General features: G+C 34.7%; 1 protein-coding gene across 1 annotated transcript; it reads left to right on the top strand.

Moving 5' to 3' along the window:
• The first annotated feature begins 15,241 nt into the window (after positions 1-15,241).
• LOC108347157 (cytochrome P450 CYP82D47) lies at positions 15,242-18,015 on the top strand. The gene is made up of 2 exons (XM_017586307.2): positions 15,242-16,242; positions 17,274-18,015. The coding sequence occupies exons 1-2, from the start codon at positions 15,259-15,261 to the stop codon at positions 17,901-17,903; spliced, it is 1,614 nt and encodes a 537-aa protein (XP_017441796.1). The 5' UTR covers positions 15,242-15,258; the 3' UTR covers positions 17,904-18,015.
• Positions 18,016-19,057: the final 1,042 nt, after the last annotated feature.

Raw genomic sequence — 19,057 nt, 5'->3', positions numbered from 1 at the left:
AAAATGCAACCACTAATCTACCACTAGTACAATAAAGGTATACTGCCTCGGTCATTTTCACTTATAGACACCGATTCTACGACCGGTGCATATTCAAACGAAGTAAAAAGAATGAATTTTTTGACTCTGTTCTAAACCGAATCAAAAGGATTCAGATTCTAATTCGGTTCACACACAACCGAGGTAGTAAAGTTTTTTAATTTTTTTTATTTTCAACCGAGATCAGTGTTGTTATGTTTGTTTATTCTCTTTGTGGTTAAACTTCTTTCTCTTTTCTGCAATTTTCTTCATCCATGTCTTTGGACAAAATTACTTTCACAAACAAACTCAACTCAGATGTCTAAGAAGGGAGAACAGGAAGCAGAGAGAGCAGACGGGAGATCCAAACCAAAATCAGAGATTCAAACCAAAAATAAAAAATCAGAGATCCATTTTGACATCCACCTGCAAAGAAACAGAACCAAAAACCAAAAATCAAAAACCAAAAAACGCAGAAAAGGGTTTCCGCCATTGCAGCCGCCGTCGCGGGCTGTCTCGCCACCCGTCGCGGGCTCCCGCCGCACCACGCGGGCTCTCGCCGCACCGTCGCGAGCTCCCTCGCCGCGCCGTCGAGATCTCTCTCGCCTCGCCGCGCTGTCGGAGCTCTCTCGCCTCGCCGCACCGTCGCGAGCCGTCTCGCTTGGCCCCCGTCTCGCCTCGCTGCACCGTCGCGAGATCTGTCCTCGTCGCAGCGTCTCGTCTCGTCACCGTCAACGCCTCGTCTCGTCAGATCTCGTCTCGTCTCGCCTCGCCGCACCGTCGCCGCACCGTCTCGTCTCGTCACCGTCACCGCCTCGTCTAGTCAGATCTCGTCTCGTCTCGCCTCACCGCACCGTCCTAGGGATGCAGAGGGAGAAGTCATCTGGTGAGAGAATGATGGAGTTGAGGGAGAGGGAACTGTAGAATGGGAGGGGTTGCAGGAGAGGAGGGAGGGGATGAGGGAAAGTGAAACGTGAAATGTGAAATGAAACATTTAGAGTAGAAGTGGCTCACTAAAAAGGTGCAACACATTACGCCTCGGTTCTGTTATTAACTGAGGCCGTAGCTCTTTCTACCCTGCTTTACTAGAAAACGTGTAGGATTTTGTGCCTCGGTCCTGCATCAACCGAAGTAGTATCAGATCCTTATGTCTCGGTCTTTCATTAACCGGTGTCGTAAACGTTTTATGCCTCAGTTTGAATAAGAACCGAGTTAGTATCTGGCTTTAGGCACCGGACTTATGGCAACCGAAGCATATTTTTTATAAATATTTACGAAACTGCCACCGCGCTTTTATACGCTTCGGTTTCGCTTAAACCGAAGCGTATATTGCGATTTCTAATCCCTTTTTTTACTAGTGTACACTTAAAATATTTGAATAATTTTTTTTATTTAAATTAAAAATAAAAATTATTAAAATACTCTATATTTAAAGTATTTTTTTTTATGAATAAAATATTTTTATCAATTAAAATTTGATATACTTTAAGATATTAGAAAAGTTAACAAACTATATATATATATATATAATAAAAGAATTATATAAAAAAACTAATATGCCTGTTTATGAGCTTATATTCTTTCCGGACAAAAGGTTAGGTTGTGTTATTCATTTTAGACGAGTCAAAAGGTTAGGTTGGAAATTATTCTAAGTAGTTTGGTGTTCAAGAAGTTAGGTATGACAATATAGAATTTCATTCATTATACTCTGTCCCTAGAAAATGGAAAGAAGATAAAAAAAGTTAGAAGAGAAAATTTTAATGATTTATTTATGAAGTTATATTTTAATTGAAAAATAATGTAAGAGATTTATTATACTTTTAGTTAAGTTTATGCTTCTAAATTTTTATTTAATTAAAACGATTTAACTAATAAAATAGATACCCTATACTTCTAAACCTATTTAATTTGTCAAAAATAAATATCGTTTGTCATTTCTTTTTTGTATTAACTGTTATGATTAAGACAAAAGGTCTATTCTAAAAATTTGTCCAAAAATTAAATCAGGAAACTGAAACCGTTTTATATTTCAAAATGTCAACATAAAGAAATAGACTTTGACGCGATGTTATGAACGTAAGAAACCAAAGATTTTAGTGTCAGGCCATAAACCGAGTGAAGCCAAATTCTTGGTTGTTGCAACAAATTCTTCCATGGTTATGTTCTTACGGAACAAACAAACCCTATAAAAATTATTTTCTCTTCACAACTTCTTCATTATTTGGTATCCGTCCGCTCAGTTTCCTTATTCTATGATGGAAGGGGAGATGTTTATAAAAGATTTATCCACACTCAAGTAAGTACTTGGTAAGAAATTCCAATCAAAATGTGAACTAAATGCAAAAGTAAAGTCAAACTATCATTAAAATAATATTTATAGGTGTATCTCGTTAACCATAGACCCCATTCGAATGGGCCACAATTATGGACTCATTGATAACTGACATCATGTATATTTGAGTTGTAGGCCTTGGTTAGCAGAGTCAAGGGGTATTCTGCCATATACATTACACCAGTCTCACAGTCTTTTTAGGCCTTGAAGGTATGCAAAGAGTGCAATTACTCTACCTGTATTCGAAGTGTGGTGTTGGTGTCGGTGTTCGGTAGTCAGAATACTTGAATTTGCAAAAACAATTTTACAAAGAAAATTTGTTATCTCTGGTCATAACCTTACGGGTATAGTTGCCCCGCAAGTGTGGCACAAAAGTTCAAGCGACGATTTGGCAATGGTTGCGAGGGTTCGAGAAAAAGTGGTTACATTATGGAGGAACGAAGGGTTCAAGGGATTGATTGGGATGGGTCTGGCCCATTAGGTTTGGAAATTCAACCATCATCACCATGTTATAAATAGAAATGGGTAGGACATACCTCATCACCAAGTTACTCGAGTTGTTTGTCATGGTTTGTGCCTTCCAGAAAAGTGTGTTGTTGAAGTGCAGATAATTGTCTCATCTTTAAAAGGTATGTCGGGGTCTGATAGCAGTAGTAGTATTGGAAGCCATGTATCGATATCTTCGGACACAACATCCTCATTCTACAATAGAAAGGTGAATCTATTGTATAGTTTGGTTTTGAACCTAATTAGAGTTCAAACAAGTTTAAATTGATGAATTCAAATTGTTCAAAGTGTTACCAAAGTGTCAGAATCACTTGTGCATGAAATCACTTTCAAAACCACCAATTTTGAGTCATTTTCTTAGTGTAGAGTTGAACATTAGGTGCTGTTTTGATGAATTGGCTTTGAAATTTCAATTTGGCTTGCAACAACACTTGGTTCAGTGATTTAAAATGGAACTAAATAATAAAAGGAAGTAAAGCAAAATGATAAAAAGAATTTTGAACCGTGCAGCCTAGTCAAAAACCAAAAACACCAAAACTGGTTTTCTTTGAGGCATTTCATCAAACACCTTCTATTTTTATCAAACATTTTTGAATGTAAGATCCGCAAAAATAAGGGTTTTAAAAATAAAGTAGTTGAAAGAAAATAGGAGATATAATTTTGGTGGAATTAGATATTATTATTATTAGTTATTCTAGATATTTTAAATTATATATATAGATTTTATATATAATTAGATATTATGGCTAGATAATAATAATATATATTATTGATAGACTCATAATAAATTAGAATAAACTGTATTATTATAAGTGAGAAAATATTAGAGATAGAGTTGGGTGGATTCATAAATATTAAGATATAGAGAAAGGGGTAGTTTGGTGTTGAAAAACCCTAGAAACTCTAAATCAAAGAAAGAAAACAAAGGAAGAAAGGAGATGGGCGTTTTGGGAGAAGAAGAGAAAGAGCAACGAAAAACTCTTAGTGTAAAGAAAGATTTGTGGTGTTTTAAGGTTGTAGATAAAGCCTTATGATTGACCAAGGTATGGGGAAACTTACCTTTGTTTGTTTATGGTTGTATGTTATATGTGTTTTTGGTTATTTTGGATTGATAATACTTGTTGATGCATGTTTATATGATTATGATTATGATTATATGTTGATATTGTTGGGAAAGAGTTTCTGTATGCATAGGCATATGGTTTACGTAATATTTGTGTTGGGTTTTTCCTATGAATCTATGTATGACTTGTTGGGTTATCCCAATAGAGGGTTTGATGCTAAGGGAGAACAAAGTTATGATGTTTGTTTCCATGCAAATATATGTTTTAAGTGTTGGGTTATTGAGATCCCTTCCTATGTGGAGAATAGGCCAAATAATGTGGACTATTATGTTTCACTTCGTTTTAGTGGATTTGGGTTAAATTAGTAGGGCATATTAAAGTCGTTTGAAGAGAGGAAAAAGTTAAGTGAGAAAGAAAGGAAGAGAAGAAGTAATTTCTGCATAACATGTAACCTGCACTAGTGTTTTCGTTGTTGAGAAGTTGTTCACCGCTTGATCGAGTTGATTTTTGGACAGTGGGTTCCAGACGTATGGTTCTTCATTCTGACCATTCGGATCGTCAATTAGAGGTCTAGTTTGGTAGAAAACAACCTCGCGTCAACAACTCTGCTTTGGAGAATTTCCTAAAATGTGCATTGGTGTTTTCGTCGTTGTGTTGTCATTCACTATTGGATCGGACTGAATATTGGACAGTGAGTTCCAGACATACGGTTCTTCATTCTGACCACTCTGATCGTCAAATAGAGGTCTAGTTTAGGAGGAAACAGTCTCACATTAGCAGTTATATTTTGGAGAATTTTCATCTTCTTGGTTCTCATTTGTAAGCATTATGCTTAGTTAGTTTGGCTGATCGAAAACCTTATTTTGGTGGAGACTCTTTTTCACCCTATTATTGGGGGTATAACATGTCAATGATTGGATCTGGATGATTCAAGTGATGTATTATATGTTTCAGTATGTTTACATGGGTATGTGATGCTTGAATGCATATATGATGTGTTAACTATGTTTTCACGTGATCTAAGGTTGATGTATGTATTTTTGAATGCTTGAATCATGTCTAGGATGTGTTTCGATACAACAATAATCTATTATCATTAGTTATAATTGATTATCTATACATTGGTTTTGAGTGTAGTTTCAAGAATAATCGATTATCTGGGATGATAATCGATTGTCCCTTCCTGCGTGATGTTGTTCAAGAGTAGGAAGTAATCCAATGTGGTGGCGGTGATACCCTTAAAGTTAGGGTCTCTCTTTCACCAGTGTGTGGCAGGGAAAGAGGATGGGTTACGAGAAGAGCAGTAATGGTTTTCTATGATCATTGGTTAGCTTAGTGAGAGAGTCACAGTGTTGAACCAACTATGTGGTGTGATGGTGGGTATGTTTTAAGTATGGTTTTCTTGCTATACTTAGTTAATCCGGGGTTGTAACCTTCCTCTTTCGAGGAGGTATAAGGTAGTCCCCTTTCCCCTTTTGAGGGGGTAGAAAGGTAGTGACCTTTCCTCTTTCGAGGGGGTAGAAAAGTGTATCTCTTCGTCTTTAAAAGCCGGTGGAAGAGATGAGTCTCTTTGTCCATGAGAGTAGTGGAAGAGATGGGTCTCTTCGTTCATGATGGGCAGTGAAAGGGACTAGGATTCAAGTGCTGCTCTTTCCTCTTTCGAGGGAGTAGAAAGGTAGTCACATTTGCTCTTGCAGGAGGGTAAAATGATGGATCTCTTTGTCTTTAAAAGGCGATGGAAGAGATGGGTCTCTTCGTCCATGATAGGCGGTTGAAGGTACTAGGATTCAAGTGTTGCTCTTTCCTCTTTTGAGAGGGTAGAAAGGTAGTCACCTTGCCTCTTGCGGGAGGGTAGAAAGGTGAATTTCTTCGTCTTTAAGTGACAGTGGAAGATATGAGTCTCTTTGTCCGGGAGGGGTAGTGGAAGGGACTGGGATTCGAGTGCTGCTCTTTTCTCTTGCGAAGGGTTTCAACTCGTGTTGAGTTTAGTGCTAGGGTGAACAATTGGGAACAGGGAAGACAGGTCCAAAGCTATGGTGGATGACCACTAGAATCATATTGTTTTGATAAACATGAATGATACGGTGAAGTATGGAATTTGACAAACATTTATAATGATGGTTGAATAGGCACGAGCTGCCTTAAATTGGCAGATATGTTGTTGAAAATAGAATGGCTTAATTTCTCACACCAAGAGAGGGGGGGTGAATTGGTGAAATACAAAACAATGTTTTCTTTAAAAAAATTTTGCAAAGTGGATGCCTTTAAAAGCTTTCTTGAAACGCAAGGAAGAAGATTTGTTTATGCAACGGAAATTAAATCGATTGAATACAGTAAGAAGTCGACTGAATAAAAGAGTGTAGGGATAGAAAGATCAAACACTGAGTTTTTATATTGGTTCGGCCAAGCCTACATCCAGTGTCCTTCCAACCACAGGAAGCCAATGCACTATAATGATCAAGGTTTTTACAACAAGGTTTTTATAGCGATCTCACGTCAAAAATATAAAACACCTCTCTAACCCTCTAATCAAAATATAGGCATATACAAACAGACTAGCAGCAAGAATCCCCTCTCCTGCAGTCAAAACCCTTTGAGCCACCCTCAAAGTCAATAACGCAACACGCTCTTCTTCCTGTAATCACAACAGGGAACCTCAATCCAATCTTTACAAGATTGTAGCCTCTGATCTCTCAGTTACACCCAACGTGCAGATTTGATCAGCTTTTGTATGTGCAGTTAACTTGATCTTCAAGAATCCACAAGTAGATGATCACCACTGTCACTTCTTGTTTCTTGGAGCTCTTTCTTTCTTTCTGTAAGAATTCACTTTCTGCAAAAGATATCACAAACTGTTAGATTCACAAAAGTTCTTACAGAAATCAAATTTGCGTCAATTTATAGATTTTCACAATTCAGACGCATTTTAATCGACTTAGCTACTAATGCAGTCGAATATAGCAATTCTGTTATAGTAGTTAGCATCAATCAATGCAGTTAATTGAATGAACAATTAATGCAGTCGAATCACAATAAATGCTTGGTCAACATATTTAAAAAATAGTCGTTGTAACATTTAACTCAAACATTAATAGAATTTCAAAACTGTAACAGACTTAGTCGAATACATGTTGCATGTAATCGACTATATAACACAGTTAAACAAAGTTTTGAAAAACTTTCACTTTGAAAATCCTCACAACACACTTTGAAAATGGTTTGTGCAAAGCCACGAGTTTTAATCGACTCACCCCATAATGAAGTCGACTTAAAATTGTTGTTTTGCCACACAATTAAAAGTTAAACATAAGTGCTTGTGGTTTTCCTTCTATAAAACATCAGACATGCATTCACTAATAAAATCAATTTTATATAGCACAATGAAATGCAATGTATCAACACAATCATGTTCTCAATGCTTTAAACAAATTTACACATTGATTAAAACATATAACATGTAAGCAATAGAACATGTAACACATAAACAACACATGTGTTATTAATTATGTTGTCATCATCAAAAACCAGAAGCTTTGAGATTGTAGGTTCAGTTAAACAAGTGCTCCCCTATCAACAATCTCAACATAGGTGCTTCCTTTTGCCTTGTGTGCATTGGAAGAAGATGATCTATATACGGGAGGCTACAAATATCCTGTAGGGGAGGCTATATGTGGGTTGTAGGAGCGACTACAATTGGTGAGGTAGGGTACATGTGTGAGATGAACTCTTTGCACTATGGTATTGTGGTACGGTGATACTCATGGTGTTGTTCATGACTGGGATAGTCATGATGATGGTGTATCTACTATAATGATCATGATACTTGAGATGCTCCAAGTTATGTTATGTTGATAGTGGTGTTACTATAATGGTTATAGTAAGTAGTTAGCATGAGTTGTAATGAGTGGATAGACTAAGGGTCTATGCGTGAGATGTTAGTGATGACATCAAGGATTAAAGATCAAGGATCAATTATTGAAGTTCAAGGATCAGAGATCGAGGATCGAGTAATTCAGTATAATTGAATTATTTATGTTAGAGGATTAGGAATCCTATTATTGTTACTACTATGTATGAGGTGTTTGATTATGGTTGATATAATCAGAAGGTATGTATCTTGTTGATTGTTTGATTATGGTTGGTATAATTAGAAGGTATGGATCTTGTTCTGTGTTTGATTATGGTTAATATAATCAATGTGTATGTTTCTTGGTGTTATGATTGTTTTATCGGTAGCTTACCCCATACATGTTTGTGTTTGTGTGTTTGGGTATGAAATTATCGGCGATGATCGTATAATGCGTTATACGTGAGTAGATAATGTTACAGATGTTTCAGAGGCATGATTAACTCGAGAGAGGATGGGGAATAACCTTGGGATTCATTCAAAGCTATTTTTCTTACAAGTTAAGACAATATAATTGGAGTATTTCCTTTTTCATTGCTTTTAAGATCTTTGGCTTCTTAAGTGTTAATTTTAGAACCAATTTTTGGTGCAAAATCTGGTGCAGCTAACTAATATGTTTGGTGATTTGTTGGATGATTTCAATGGAGGTATGAAGTCCTTTTGAAGTATTCAAGTGGCAGAAACCTCCTCCTACTAAGGTAGCATCTAAGAAAGTGGAGAGGAACCTGAATTTGGAACAAAGAAGTGATTGTCCAACAAGCAAAAGAGTGAAAATTGGCAACTCCTATAGCCAAATTTTGAGAGACCAAAAAGGGAAACTATTTTTTGTATTTTGTCTTTAATTGGTAGTTCATATGTTGTGCTTTAGGGTGATAAAAGAAAGAACGCCATATGATTTAGCTTAATAAAATTTTGATATAGGTATCTTATAAAAAAAATAAGAATATATTAGTAATATGATAAGAGGTGTCAAAGAATGAAGTTCATAAAAAAAGTAGTATGGTGTACCTAATATATATAGAAATTGTAGTTGCACCTAGCCATGCATAGTGAATAACTTCTCCAATAAATTATGCATTAACAATTTCTCTATATCATTTAGTCTAAATATGTCTTTCTTCATTTCTATTGGGAAAAATGACTCTGATGACTTTAGTTTTAGGTATGAAGAGAGGTAGTTGCACCATTCATGAAGATTGGGATGAAACAATTTTGGAGGAGTATATTGAATGACAATTTTCCCTTGACATTTCTTTTTAGGTGCGACAAATTCATTTGTATTATTCATCTTTTTCCTTTTAGATAGATTGGAATCCTAAAACTTCATTAATTAAATAAGATAGCTAATAGATCAAACATGTTCAAAATATGAATGAATATAGTTGTATAAACATACCTCATCAACAACCTGCATGAGATTGATTAGCCATGCCACAAAGGTACCTATTTCTTGTCCTACTGTCATCATGTCATCATCAACATTAGGTATAGACAAGAATACATTTGGCTCTAGAGCAATATTACACTAACTTTTACATGTCTATTAGGTAGACGTCTACCATGTAATGTATTGCTCTTAAAATTTTGCAATTTCCCATGGGCAACCAAGTAAAGTAATGGTGATGATACAAACAATTTCTCATGTAGTTATATCATTCTTGCTTTATATGTTATTGACATGTTGATTGTTGGAGCTAATATGGTAGAAATTAACAGGTCCAAAAAAAATTGTCAAAATTTTTTTAAATGAAGGATCTTAGTCAAGCCAAATTAATTCTTGGTTTAAGAATCTTCAGGGATAAACCTGAAAGTATTTTGAACTTATATCAAGAGAAATATATAGAAAAATTTATTAGTAGATTCAATGTTGGAAATGCTAAAACTAGGAATACAACTTTGGAAACTCCTTTACAGTTTTCAAAAGGGCAATCTTCTAAGACACATGAAGAAGAAAGTTACATGATAAAAGTTTCATATGCATCTACAGTAGGGAGCTTGATATATGCTATGAGTTACATTAAACTTGACATAACACATGTAGGGGAGTTGTGAGTAGGTTTCTATCAAATTTCGAAAAGAAGAATTGGGAAGGTGTGAAGTGGATATTAACATATTTGAAGGGCACTTTCAAAATGCATTTGTCTTTTAGAAGAAGTAATCTAACTTTACAAGGATTTTTTGATGGAGACTTGGGAGGAGATTTGGATGGTACAAAGAGCACAATAGGTTACATTTTTATGTTGGGTGGTACAACTATCAGTTGGAAGTCTAAAATTCAAGAAAAAGTCTCTCTCTCAACCACTGAAGTTGAGTATGTCGGTATCTCAAAAGCAACAAAGGAGATGATATGATTGAAGAACCTTCTAAAAGAATTAGGGAAAGAGCAAGATGACCCTTCATTGTTCAGTGATTATCATAGTTCTATATATCTTGCTAAAAGTACAATCCTTCATTGCTAAAAATACAATTCTTTACTCTAGATGCAACCACATTAAAGTGAAGTATCATTTTATAAAAAAATTGATAAATGATGAAGACTTGTCTTTATCGAAGATTCCATGTGTAGAGAATCCAGCTGATATGTTGTCCAAGATTATCACAACAAATAATTTGAGGCTTTGTATTGTCGCAATTGGCCTTCAAGAATAATTCATGATGAAGACAACTATACTAGGTGATAATGTAAATCAAGCTCTAAGTAACATAATTATTAGTATTGTGGAGCTTAATTTAGTCTCACCTTACTTTATACTGTGAGATGTTGTTATCTGTTTAGCTATATACGTAACCATTTGTAAGCTTGAAAGATACACCAAAATAAATATACTTCCTAATATAGCTATATACGTAGACATTTGTAAGCTGAACCACGTTAAATTCTTATGTCGTTTATTCTTCTCTTTCTTATTTTATTGTCTTGTTCCTAATAGAGTCAAGGTTTATAGACATAGACAACTAACATTAAGTGAAATGTTAGCTTTTGATGGGATATACTCCATATAAATCTTTCAAAATGTGCTTAAACATTACTTTATAACCATTTTTTAAAGATGACATTACAAGTTTCATTAGTGCAAAAACAGGAACATAATAAGTCATGGGGTGACAAAGTTGTATTTATGGTAAGACTTTCTATGTTGGTTATCACTAGACCTAGTATAAAAGTGGATGTTGAGGGCATTTTCCTAATAAATTAGAAGACTTTCTACCTTGGTTATACCTAAACCCGAACATAAAAAAGTTGAAAGTGGAAAGGTGACATATTTGTAATATATTAGAAGACTTTCTATGTTAGTTCATCAATGTAACCGACATAGTATACCCACAACCCTTTTCCTACTATTGTTTTTCTCACTATTATGTTTTCTAAACTCTCTTCTTCTTAATCTTCTCCAAACTCTTTGTCTGAGTTGTGGTTAGGGTTCTCTTTGTCGCAAGTTGCAAAAATTTGAGCAAGGGGGATATGTGTCATTAGAGATGACCTTGGGCGAAGGCGAGTGTGCGATGGTGCTCTGGCTGTAGGAGTGATGAATGGCGGTGTTGGTGCGCAATGGTCACTGGCGGTGGTGGAGATTTGGGGTGTTTGGAGAATAAGAAGAAGTAAACCATTATGTGAGGAGGGAGAAACTCGACCCTAGTGACTCCAATGAGTCACCAATTCTGGCGAGGTTGAGCGATAGTAGCTCGTAACCAGTTAACGCCCCTATTGATCGTGCAACAACGATGCCAGTGGTGGAGGTGAGCGTGGTTACAATGTGGAAGAGTGGTCGTCGCAGATGAAGAAACGTTTTGACATCGACAAAGAGTCCTCCTCCGATGGTGTGACGAATGACGATGATGTCAGATTAAGTTGTTGCTCCGATCACATTTGGCGAAGACAACAAGAAAGGAGTTTGTAATGGAGAAGAATAAATCTTTTCCCTAAGTTAAGGAAGTTATAACAATTTTAGAATAATTGGTAAATTTTATACTGTCTACATAAAAAACTTTTTTAGGCATACAAAGGTTTGTCTACATGTTTAAAGACTAATTTTTGATGAATATAAAAAGTGTGCAATATATATTTCACATTTATGTTAGTTTTAAAAACTTTAGTCATAAAAATCTTTTATTAGATAAATTATATAATATATAATTTGATGCGTTGTTAGTTTGAGGCATTACAAATTGCTCAAAAATATAGGCTAAATTAATTAAACATTGCTAAAAATATAACCTTAAGTCATTAAAATACTAGTCATAAAAAACTATTATAAACATAATTATCTTAAAAGTTAAATCACATAAAATAAATATTCACGTACAAATTTATTAATATATCTACTACTAATATATAGAGAGATCACTAGTAAAAAAATAAGGATTTTAACTCGCCTATTTGACATTGGTTTTGTCGCAACCGAAACATAAAATGACGCGGTGACATTTTTGTAATTATCGCAAACGTATATGCCTCGGTTCAAAAAGAACTGATGCCTAAAGATTTCTACGAACTCGGTTGTTTAGAGAACCAAGGCATAAAATAACTGAATTTTTTTTATAGACTATAGGCCGCGGTTCTTTATAGGACCGAGGCGATAGAGGCTTATTGCCTCGGTTAAAAAATAACTAAGGTAATAACATGCGTTTATGTTTAAATTTCACGAACATAGGCATTTTTAGACAGAGTCATCTTCTGCACCGTTGCTTTCTCTCGTCTTTGATTTTGTGACCACCATCTTCAACATTTCTTCCAATTTTTCTTTCATTTTTCATTGATTAAGTGCTTATGAATGATTTTATTTCATTTTGACTGATTGATTTTGTGCACAGGTGCTCTTCGAATAGACGTTTTGGGATGTCAAGATAAACCACCAATACAATGCTCCATACATTCATACAACAACACAAGGCATTACCATGTATTCTCTCCACGAGAATCATGGAATTACATCCATCAACCATTTACTTAATCAACCACATATTCATCATCATCATGTTCCTTTCATAATCATATATACATATACATATACTTCACACAAACATTGCATACTATCACATGAAACCTTTGATTATACATTAAATAACTAGAAAAACCCTTACAAGTCATCATAAGTCACATAATAACACAATTTTCTTTATGGCATCTTGATACTCACATTTAGGTAAGAAAAAAAAACTTTGAGACCCTCACCAACAGCTCCGGAAGGGTCCAAAACCCCCAAAGTGACCTAAAAAACGTCCAAAACAGATAATCAGAACCCCAAATTTGAGATCCCGAAAATTGAAAAAAGAAAACAAACGTTGTTGAGTGGCGCTCAGCACTCCAAAAGGGGCACCCGGGCGCTAGACCCCTGGAAGGTACTTAAGGGGCGCTCAGGCGAGTTCTTCTAGAAAAAAAGATGCCCACAATCTCCTTGGAGGGCGCCCAGTGCTGCAACAGGTTCTAAAAATCACTTAGTTTTAATTTGGTGACCCTCCACACAAGTTTAAATGATTCCTAAACACTCTTAACCATTGAGAAACATCTAAAAAGAGATCTCTAACTTGAATTGATCACTTCAAACCCAAATTGACCTACGAAAACCCAAATTCACTCCTATAAGCTACCCAAACTCAAATCTACACTCCCAACTATCAGAAACAGTCAACACCTCTTACTTCTAAATCTCACTACTCAAAACCCTTCATTTTCCCACTAAAAGACTTCAAAACTTCAATAATGAACCTCAATCTTTGCTCCATATCAATTTTCAACCAGCTAACCACTAGTATAAAAACACCGTATAACGTTTGTGTTTTTCGGCCTTTCACGTCGAATTCGACGTCGACCTCATATCAGGAGACGTTAAATTGACATCGAACATAGAACAATTCAACATTCACAGTAAAGCAAATTAACGACGAATTTTTTTGTCAATATTTGACGTTAATCAATTTTTTTTTTGTTTTTTTTAATTAATTGTAATCCTTTTTTACAACTCTACGAGACCTGAAAAGCAGAAAAACAACAAATTTCAGTTTTTTATATTTTATAAAGCATGAACTATGAACGTATAGTGTAGTATTAACAACAAACAACAATAACAAACAACAAACAAGTTCAATCAAACAACAACAACAAACAAGTTCAACAAAACAACAACAACAAACAAGTTAAAAAAAACAACGAACAAGTTCAACAAATAAATTCTTCAAAACGAAAACGAAAACTAACCTTCAAAATGCGGATTTGTCGAAATAAAGTGTTGCCACTAGTGAGAGAGAAAGCATAATACGCCTATGAATGACAAGAACACAAAAATAATTGGTCAAAACAAACAAAAATCATTCCTAAAGTAGTTAATTAACATGCATTTGTAACAAATGAAAGAAAGATTACATGTGATGATCGTCAAACTTCGTTCCAAAAAAGTTTGAGCAGAGAAGAGGGTATTGTGAGCTAAGATAAAGTGAATGAATTTCAATCTCCCGCTCAAATTTTTATTGAATTCACTAACCTTTTAACGTTTAACGCTGGGGCATTCGACGTTTATATCCTTTTGACGTCAAATTCTAGGGAATTCGACGTCATACGTTTTTCACCTTCGCACCAAGCATTTTCGCAAAATTTATCCAATATAACAAATTGACGTCGAATGACAATTGTAAACGAAGTCTAATAATTGCATTTATTTACAAAAATGTCACCGGTCATTTTTAATGTTGGCTATTCAGTGGTTGGGCATTGAACGCGTGACCAATGAACCGCAAGGAATACCTAAACGAACCTGCGGAACACCAAATTGAAAATGGATAAAGTTTTTAGAACAATAGATGAACCAAGAACGAGTAGGAGAGAATGATTACACATGCAACAGTACCATATTCTTTCAAAACAGATTTGGAACGGAAGGGAAAAAGGAGTTGAAACCTACTTGCTCTATTCTTGAAACTAATCGGATAAGAATGTAGACCTTGTCGCCGTGGTCGATTAAGCACCTCCTGATTGTCAAAGAGTTAACTTAGGAGTTAAAACTCTTAGAGAGAATATAGAAAACTCGGAAAAAATATTTTTTTATAGAAACGATACGTTTTAAAATAATGAAACTCGTTTATAACAAAACTATTTGTAACTGAACCATTTAATATTAAAATAACCAAGTCTCACTATTTTTAACTATAATCACTTCTGAAATATTATTTTCTCGAGTTTTATAGTAATTTTTTTTCAACTTATTTTTAGAATATTTTAAAAATAAAACTATCGATATAATTTGAAAGTATAGTAATTGATATTATCAAATCAACTAGTAATAAGAAGATAAAAAAACTTAAGTTGAAAATATATTCAAATTCAATCATTTGGATTTATATTATATTTTAAAAAATTTAATTAATGTTAACCTAACTTTAATGCTTCCAATTTTCCTATTCAACTGTTCCAGATTTTGGATCCTATATATAGGTAGATGTGCAGATATAGTGACTATACAATTCCCATGGATTCTGCTTCCTACTTTCCAACTTTCGCAGGAATCTTAGCTTTGCTAATTGCATACAAAGTGGTTAGGTTCATCAGATCTCCTAAACAAAGAAAAGGAACCAAAGTACCCGAACCTCACGGTGCTTTACCTTTGATAGGGCACCTCTACCTTCTCAATGGTAGAATACCCTATTTCAGGACATTCTCAGCCATGGCTGAGAAATATGGTCCAGTTTTCTGTGTCAAACTGGGTTGCCACCCCACCATAGTGGTGAACAACAGGGAAATTGCCAAAGAGTGCCTCACAACAAATGACAGAATTTTTGCCTCAAGGCCAAACACTTCTGCGGGCAGACTCATGGGTTACAACAATGCAGTCTTTGCCCTTGCCCCTTATGGAAATTACTGGCGTGAGATCAGAAAAATGGCTGTTCTCGAGATTTTGTCAAGCCACAGGCTTGAGAAGCTGAAGCATGTGAGAGACAGTGAAACACTGTCTCTTGTGAAGAACTTGTACTCATCAATGACAGTGTCCTCTGCAAAGAACGTGAAGGGCTCAACTGAAGTGGCTATAAGCAATCTGTTAGAGCACATGACCTTCAACATAATTGTGAGGATGATTGCTGGGAAGAGATTTGGAGGGGACACTTCCAACGATGAAGATAATGAAGCATGGAAGCTGAGAAAGGCCATAAAAGATGCCACATATCTGTCTGGTGTTTTTGTGGTGGCTGATGCAATTCCATCGCTCAGTTGGTTTGATTTCCAAGGACATTTAAGTTTCATGAAAAGAACAGCTATGAAACTAGACAGTATTCTTGAGAGATGGCTGCAAGAACACGTGAAAACGAGAGGAGAGATGAAGAATGGTGGATGTGAAAGGGACTTCATGGATGTGATGTTATCATCTTTTGAAGAAGAAAATATTTGTGGCTATAAGCGGGACATCGTTATCAAAGCAACATCATTGGTACGTTTCTTTCCATGGTCAATAATCGGTGCAATACTTATCTAACCAGGACCTGATTTATCCATATTCTTTAGCTGAAAAATTGAACTATTTTTGGCTTTAATACAAATTCCCTGAAAATGATAAATCAACCAGACTCCCACGTGATTTTGCCCCACAACCAATAAATTCCAACAATACAACTAGGTCACACGTCAACTTTTGTAGTTGATTAATTTATAGATACATTTATCTAAAATTCAATTTTAATTTCTTCCCTTCTATTAATTTTAAGGCACAATCCCGAGTTATATATTCCACAAAAATATGTCAAAGTTTTATTGTCACAAACTTTAGTTTGTAATACGTAAATAGAACGTCATATTTTAACAATTTTTTTTAATAATTTTTTATAACAAATCACTATTTTATTGATTCATATATTTAAAACGGATCCATAAACTATCACATAGGTTATTGTTAAAAAATTATAAAAAAAAAGAAATATTTTTCTTCTACAAAATACAAGGTTTGCATCCCCTTATAAACTAAGAATTGAATTACACACCCCCTTCACGCCGAGCAGGACTACTCGCTAGGATAGGTTCTAACCATGACTCTGAGACCATGTTAGTAGTGGACTTTAAACCTAACTCAACCCTATAAAACCGGCTTGTAGAGTGAGGTTTACATCCACTTATAAACTAAGAATTGACCTTATCTCTAGTGGACGTGGGACTTCCAAAAATAATCTTTCTCCATACTCATGTATATTCTTGTAACTTATGATGCAAAAGAAAATATAATGACAAATGTTTGGTTAATATAAGGGTTTTTGTGGATTCCTCAAATTAAGAAGAGAAAATAAAAATAAGATTTGATGAATTTTTTTATCCATTTACGTAAAGTATTGAAAATATCTAACTTTTTTTTTAATATTTTTCATTGCACTTTTCAATAAAAAAAAACGAAAAAATAATAATTTTGTGTTTCCCTCCTTTGGCATTCAAACAGTAAAAGAGATAATGAATGTTCATAAATTTTTCGTACAGATCCTTGTCCTTACTGGCTCTGGAAGCACGGCCATAACCCTAACATGGGCACTCTCCTTACTCCTCAACCACCCCAAGGTTCTAAAGGCAGCCCTACAAGAGTTGGACACCCACGTAGGAAAAGAAAGATGGGTCGAAGAATCTGACATCAAAAACCTCAATTATCTCCATGCCATTATCAAAGAGACCCTTCGTCTGTACCCGCCAGCACCCTTAACAGGAATCAGGGAGGCGACGGAAGATTGCTCTTTGGTAGGGTACCATGTCCCAAAGGGAACACGATTGCTTATTAATCTGTGGAACTTGCAAAGGGATCCAGAAGTATGGCCTAACCCTGATGAGTTTCAGCCAGAGAGGTTCCTCACCACTCACAGAGACATTGATTTTATGAGTCAGGACTTTGAGTTGATTCCATTTAGCATTGGAAGAAGGTCGTGCCCTGGCATGACCTTTGGGCTGCAGGTGACGCACTTGACCTTGGCTCGCTTGCTTCAAGGGTTTCATATTTTCACAAAGGATGGTGCTGACGTTGATATGACTGAAGGGTTAGGAGTGGCTTTGCCTAAGGAACAAGAACTTCGACTTATTCTCCAACCTCGTCTTCCATTGGGGCTTTATGAAAGCCTTTGAGTGATGTGTGTGAAAACCTAAAAATAGTATGCTATGATATTACAGTCCTATATGATGAGACTGTGTTTCGGGTGTCATTAAATAAGTAATAATACTGAAAATGATACGTTCACATAGACTTTTTTTTAGTACATTTTAACACAGTGTGATTTTTTAATTAAGTTTATAGTACATCAGTACAATATTTCATTAAGTTTATAGTACATCACTACAATAATATATAAATAATGAAGTAGTGAAGAAATAGCATGTATACATATCAAAATGTAATTCTGTATTAAAATATTTTTTTCTTAAATAAGTATAATATATTTTGAAAACGAGTGTCATCAGTTTTATTTTTTGTTTTAATATTTGTAATATCCTATTCCAAAATTAGTTTATCGAAATTAAAAGAATTAATAAAACATCAACATGTTAAAATGAGTGCTATTTAACTTAGTCTCTTGAAAATAAATCTCATTTTAAGAAAAAGGATTTGGGACATAAAACAATATTGAAAATTAATAGAAAAAAAATACATTTTATAACTATTAGTCAAAATATATGTGCACATATGTATTCATTTTTTATAACAAAAAAGATAAAATTATAATTATAAAAATAAATAATAAATAATTTTTACAATTTAATTACATATAGTTTTTATTTATTCTATAGATGATTTTTATTTATTTAATTTTAAAAAATAGTTAAATTTAATAAACAGTTAAATTTAGAAAATCAATTTTAAATGAAACGATAACTTGAAAAAAAATATCAACACAAAAAGAGGAAATTTTTTTATATATACGTATAGATATATATTATGAAATTTTAATTATCATAATAAATATTTGAAACAATTTTATAAGTATGGAAAAATTTATATTTATATTGAATATGAATTGAACTGCCATATAAAATCTTTATTATGGATGACTGAAGTATAGAATGTGAGAACCTGAAGATAGGGCAAAGGGTGCTTAAGTTAGTAGGACCGGACCTTAATTGAACTTTTAAAAACACTCTGGTCCATTTGCTCAAGCACACTACTCTCTCTCACTAACTTCAGATTTTCCTCTGCCTTCTCTCTACAACATCTCCTACTTCTCTCTTCCATTTCTTCCCTTTGAGCCACTGGATTTCTGTGTAGGTGGTGCCAAAATTTTCGT

Source organism: Vigna angularis, chromosome 9, assembly GCF_016808095.1.
Source record: "Vigna angularis cultivar LongXiaoDou No.4 chromosome 9, ASM1680809v1, whole genome shotgun sequence".
Lineage (NCBI taxonomy): Eukaryota > Viridiplantae > Streptophyta > Magnoliopsida > Fabales > Fabaceae > Vigna > Vigna angularis.
Note: the sequence above shows the minus strand (reverse complement) of the source record. Positions and strands in the feature narration are given on the sequence as shown.

Bases quoted from the DNA above. Each gene is read 5' to 3' on its own strand.
- LOC108347157 (XM_017586307.2), top strand. From the start codon at position 15,259: ATGTGCAGATATAGTGACTATACAATTCCCATGGATTCTGCTTCCTAC. The intron at 16,243-17,273 runs GTACGTTTCTTT...TTTTTCGTACAG, and splicing joins TTATCAAAGCAACATCATTG to ATCCTTGTCCTTACTGGCTC.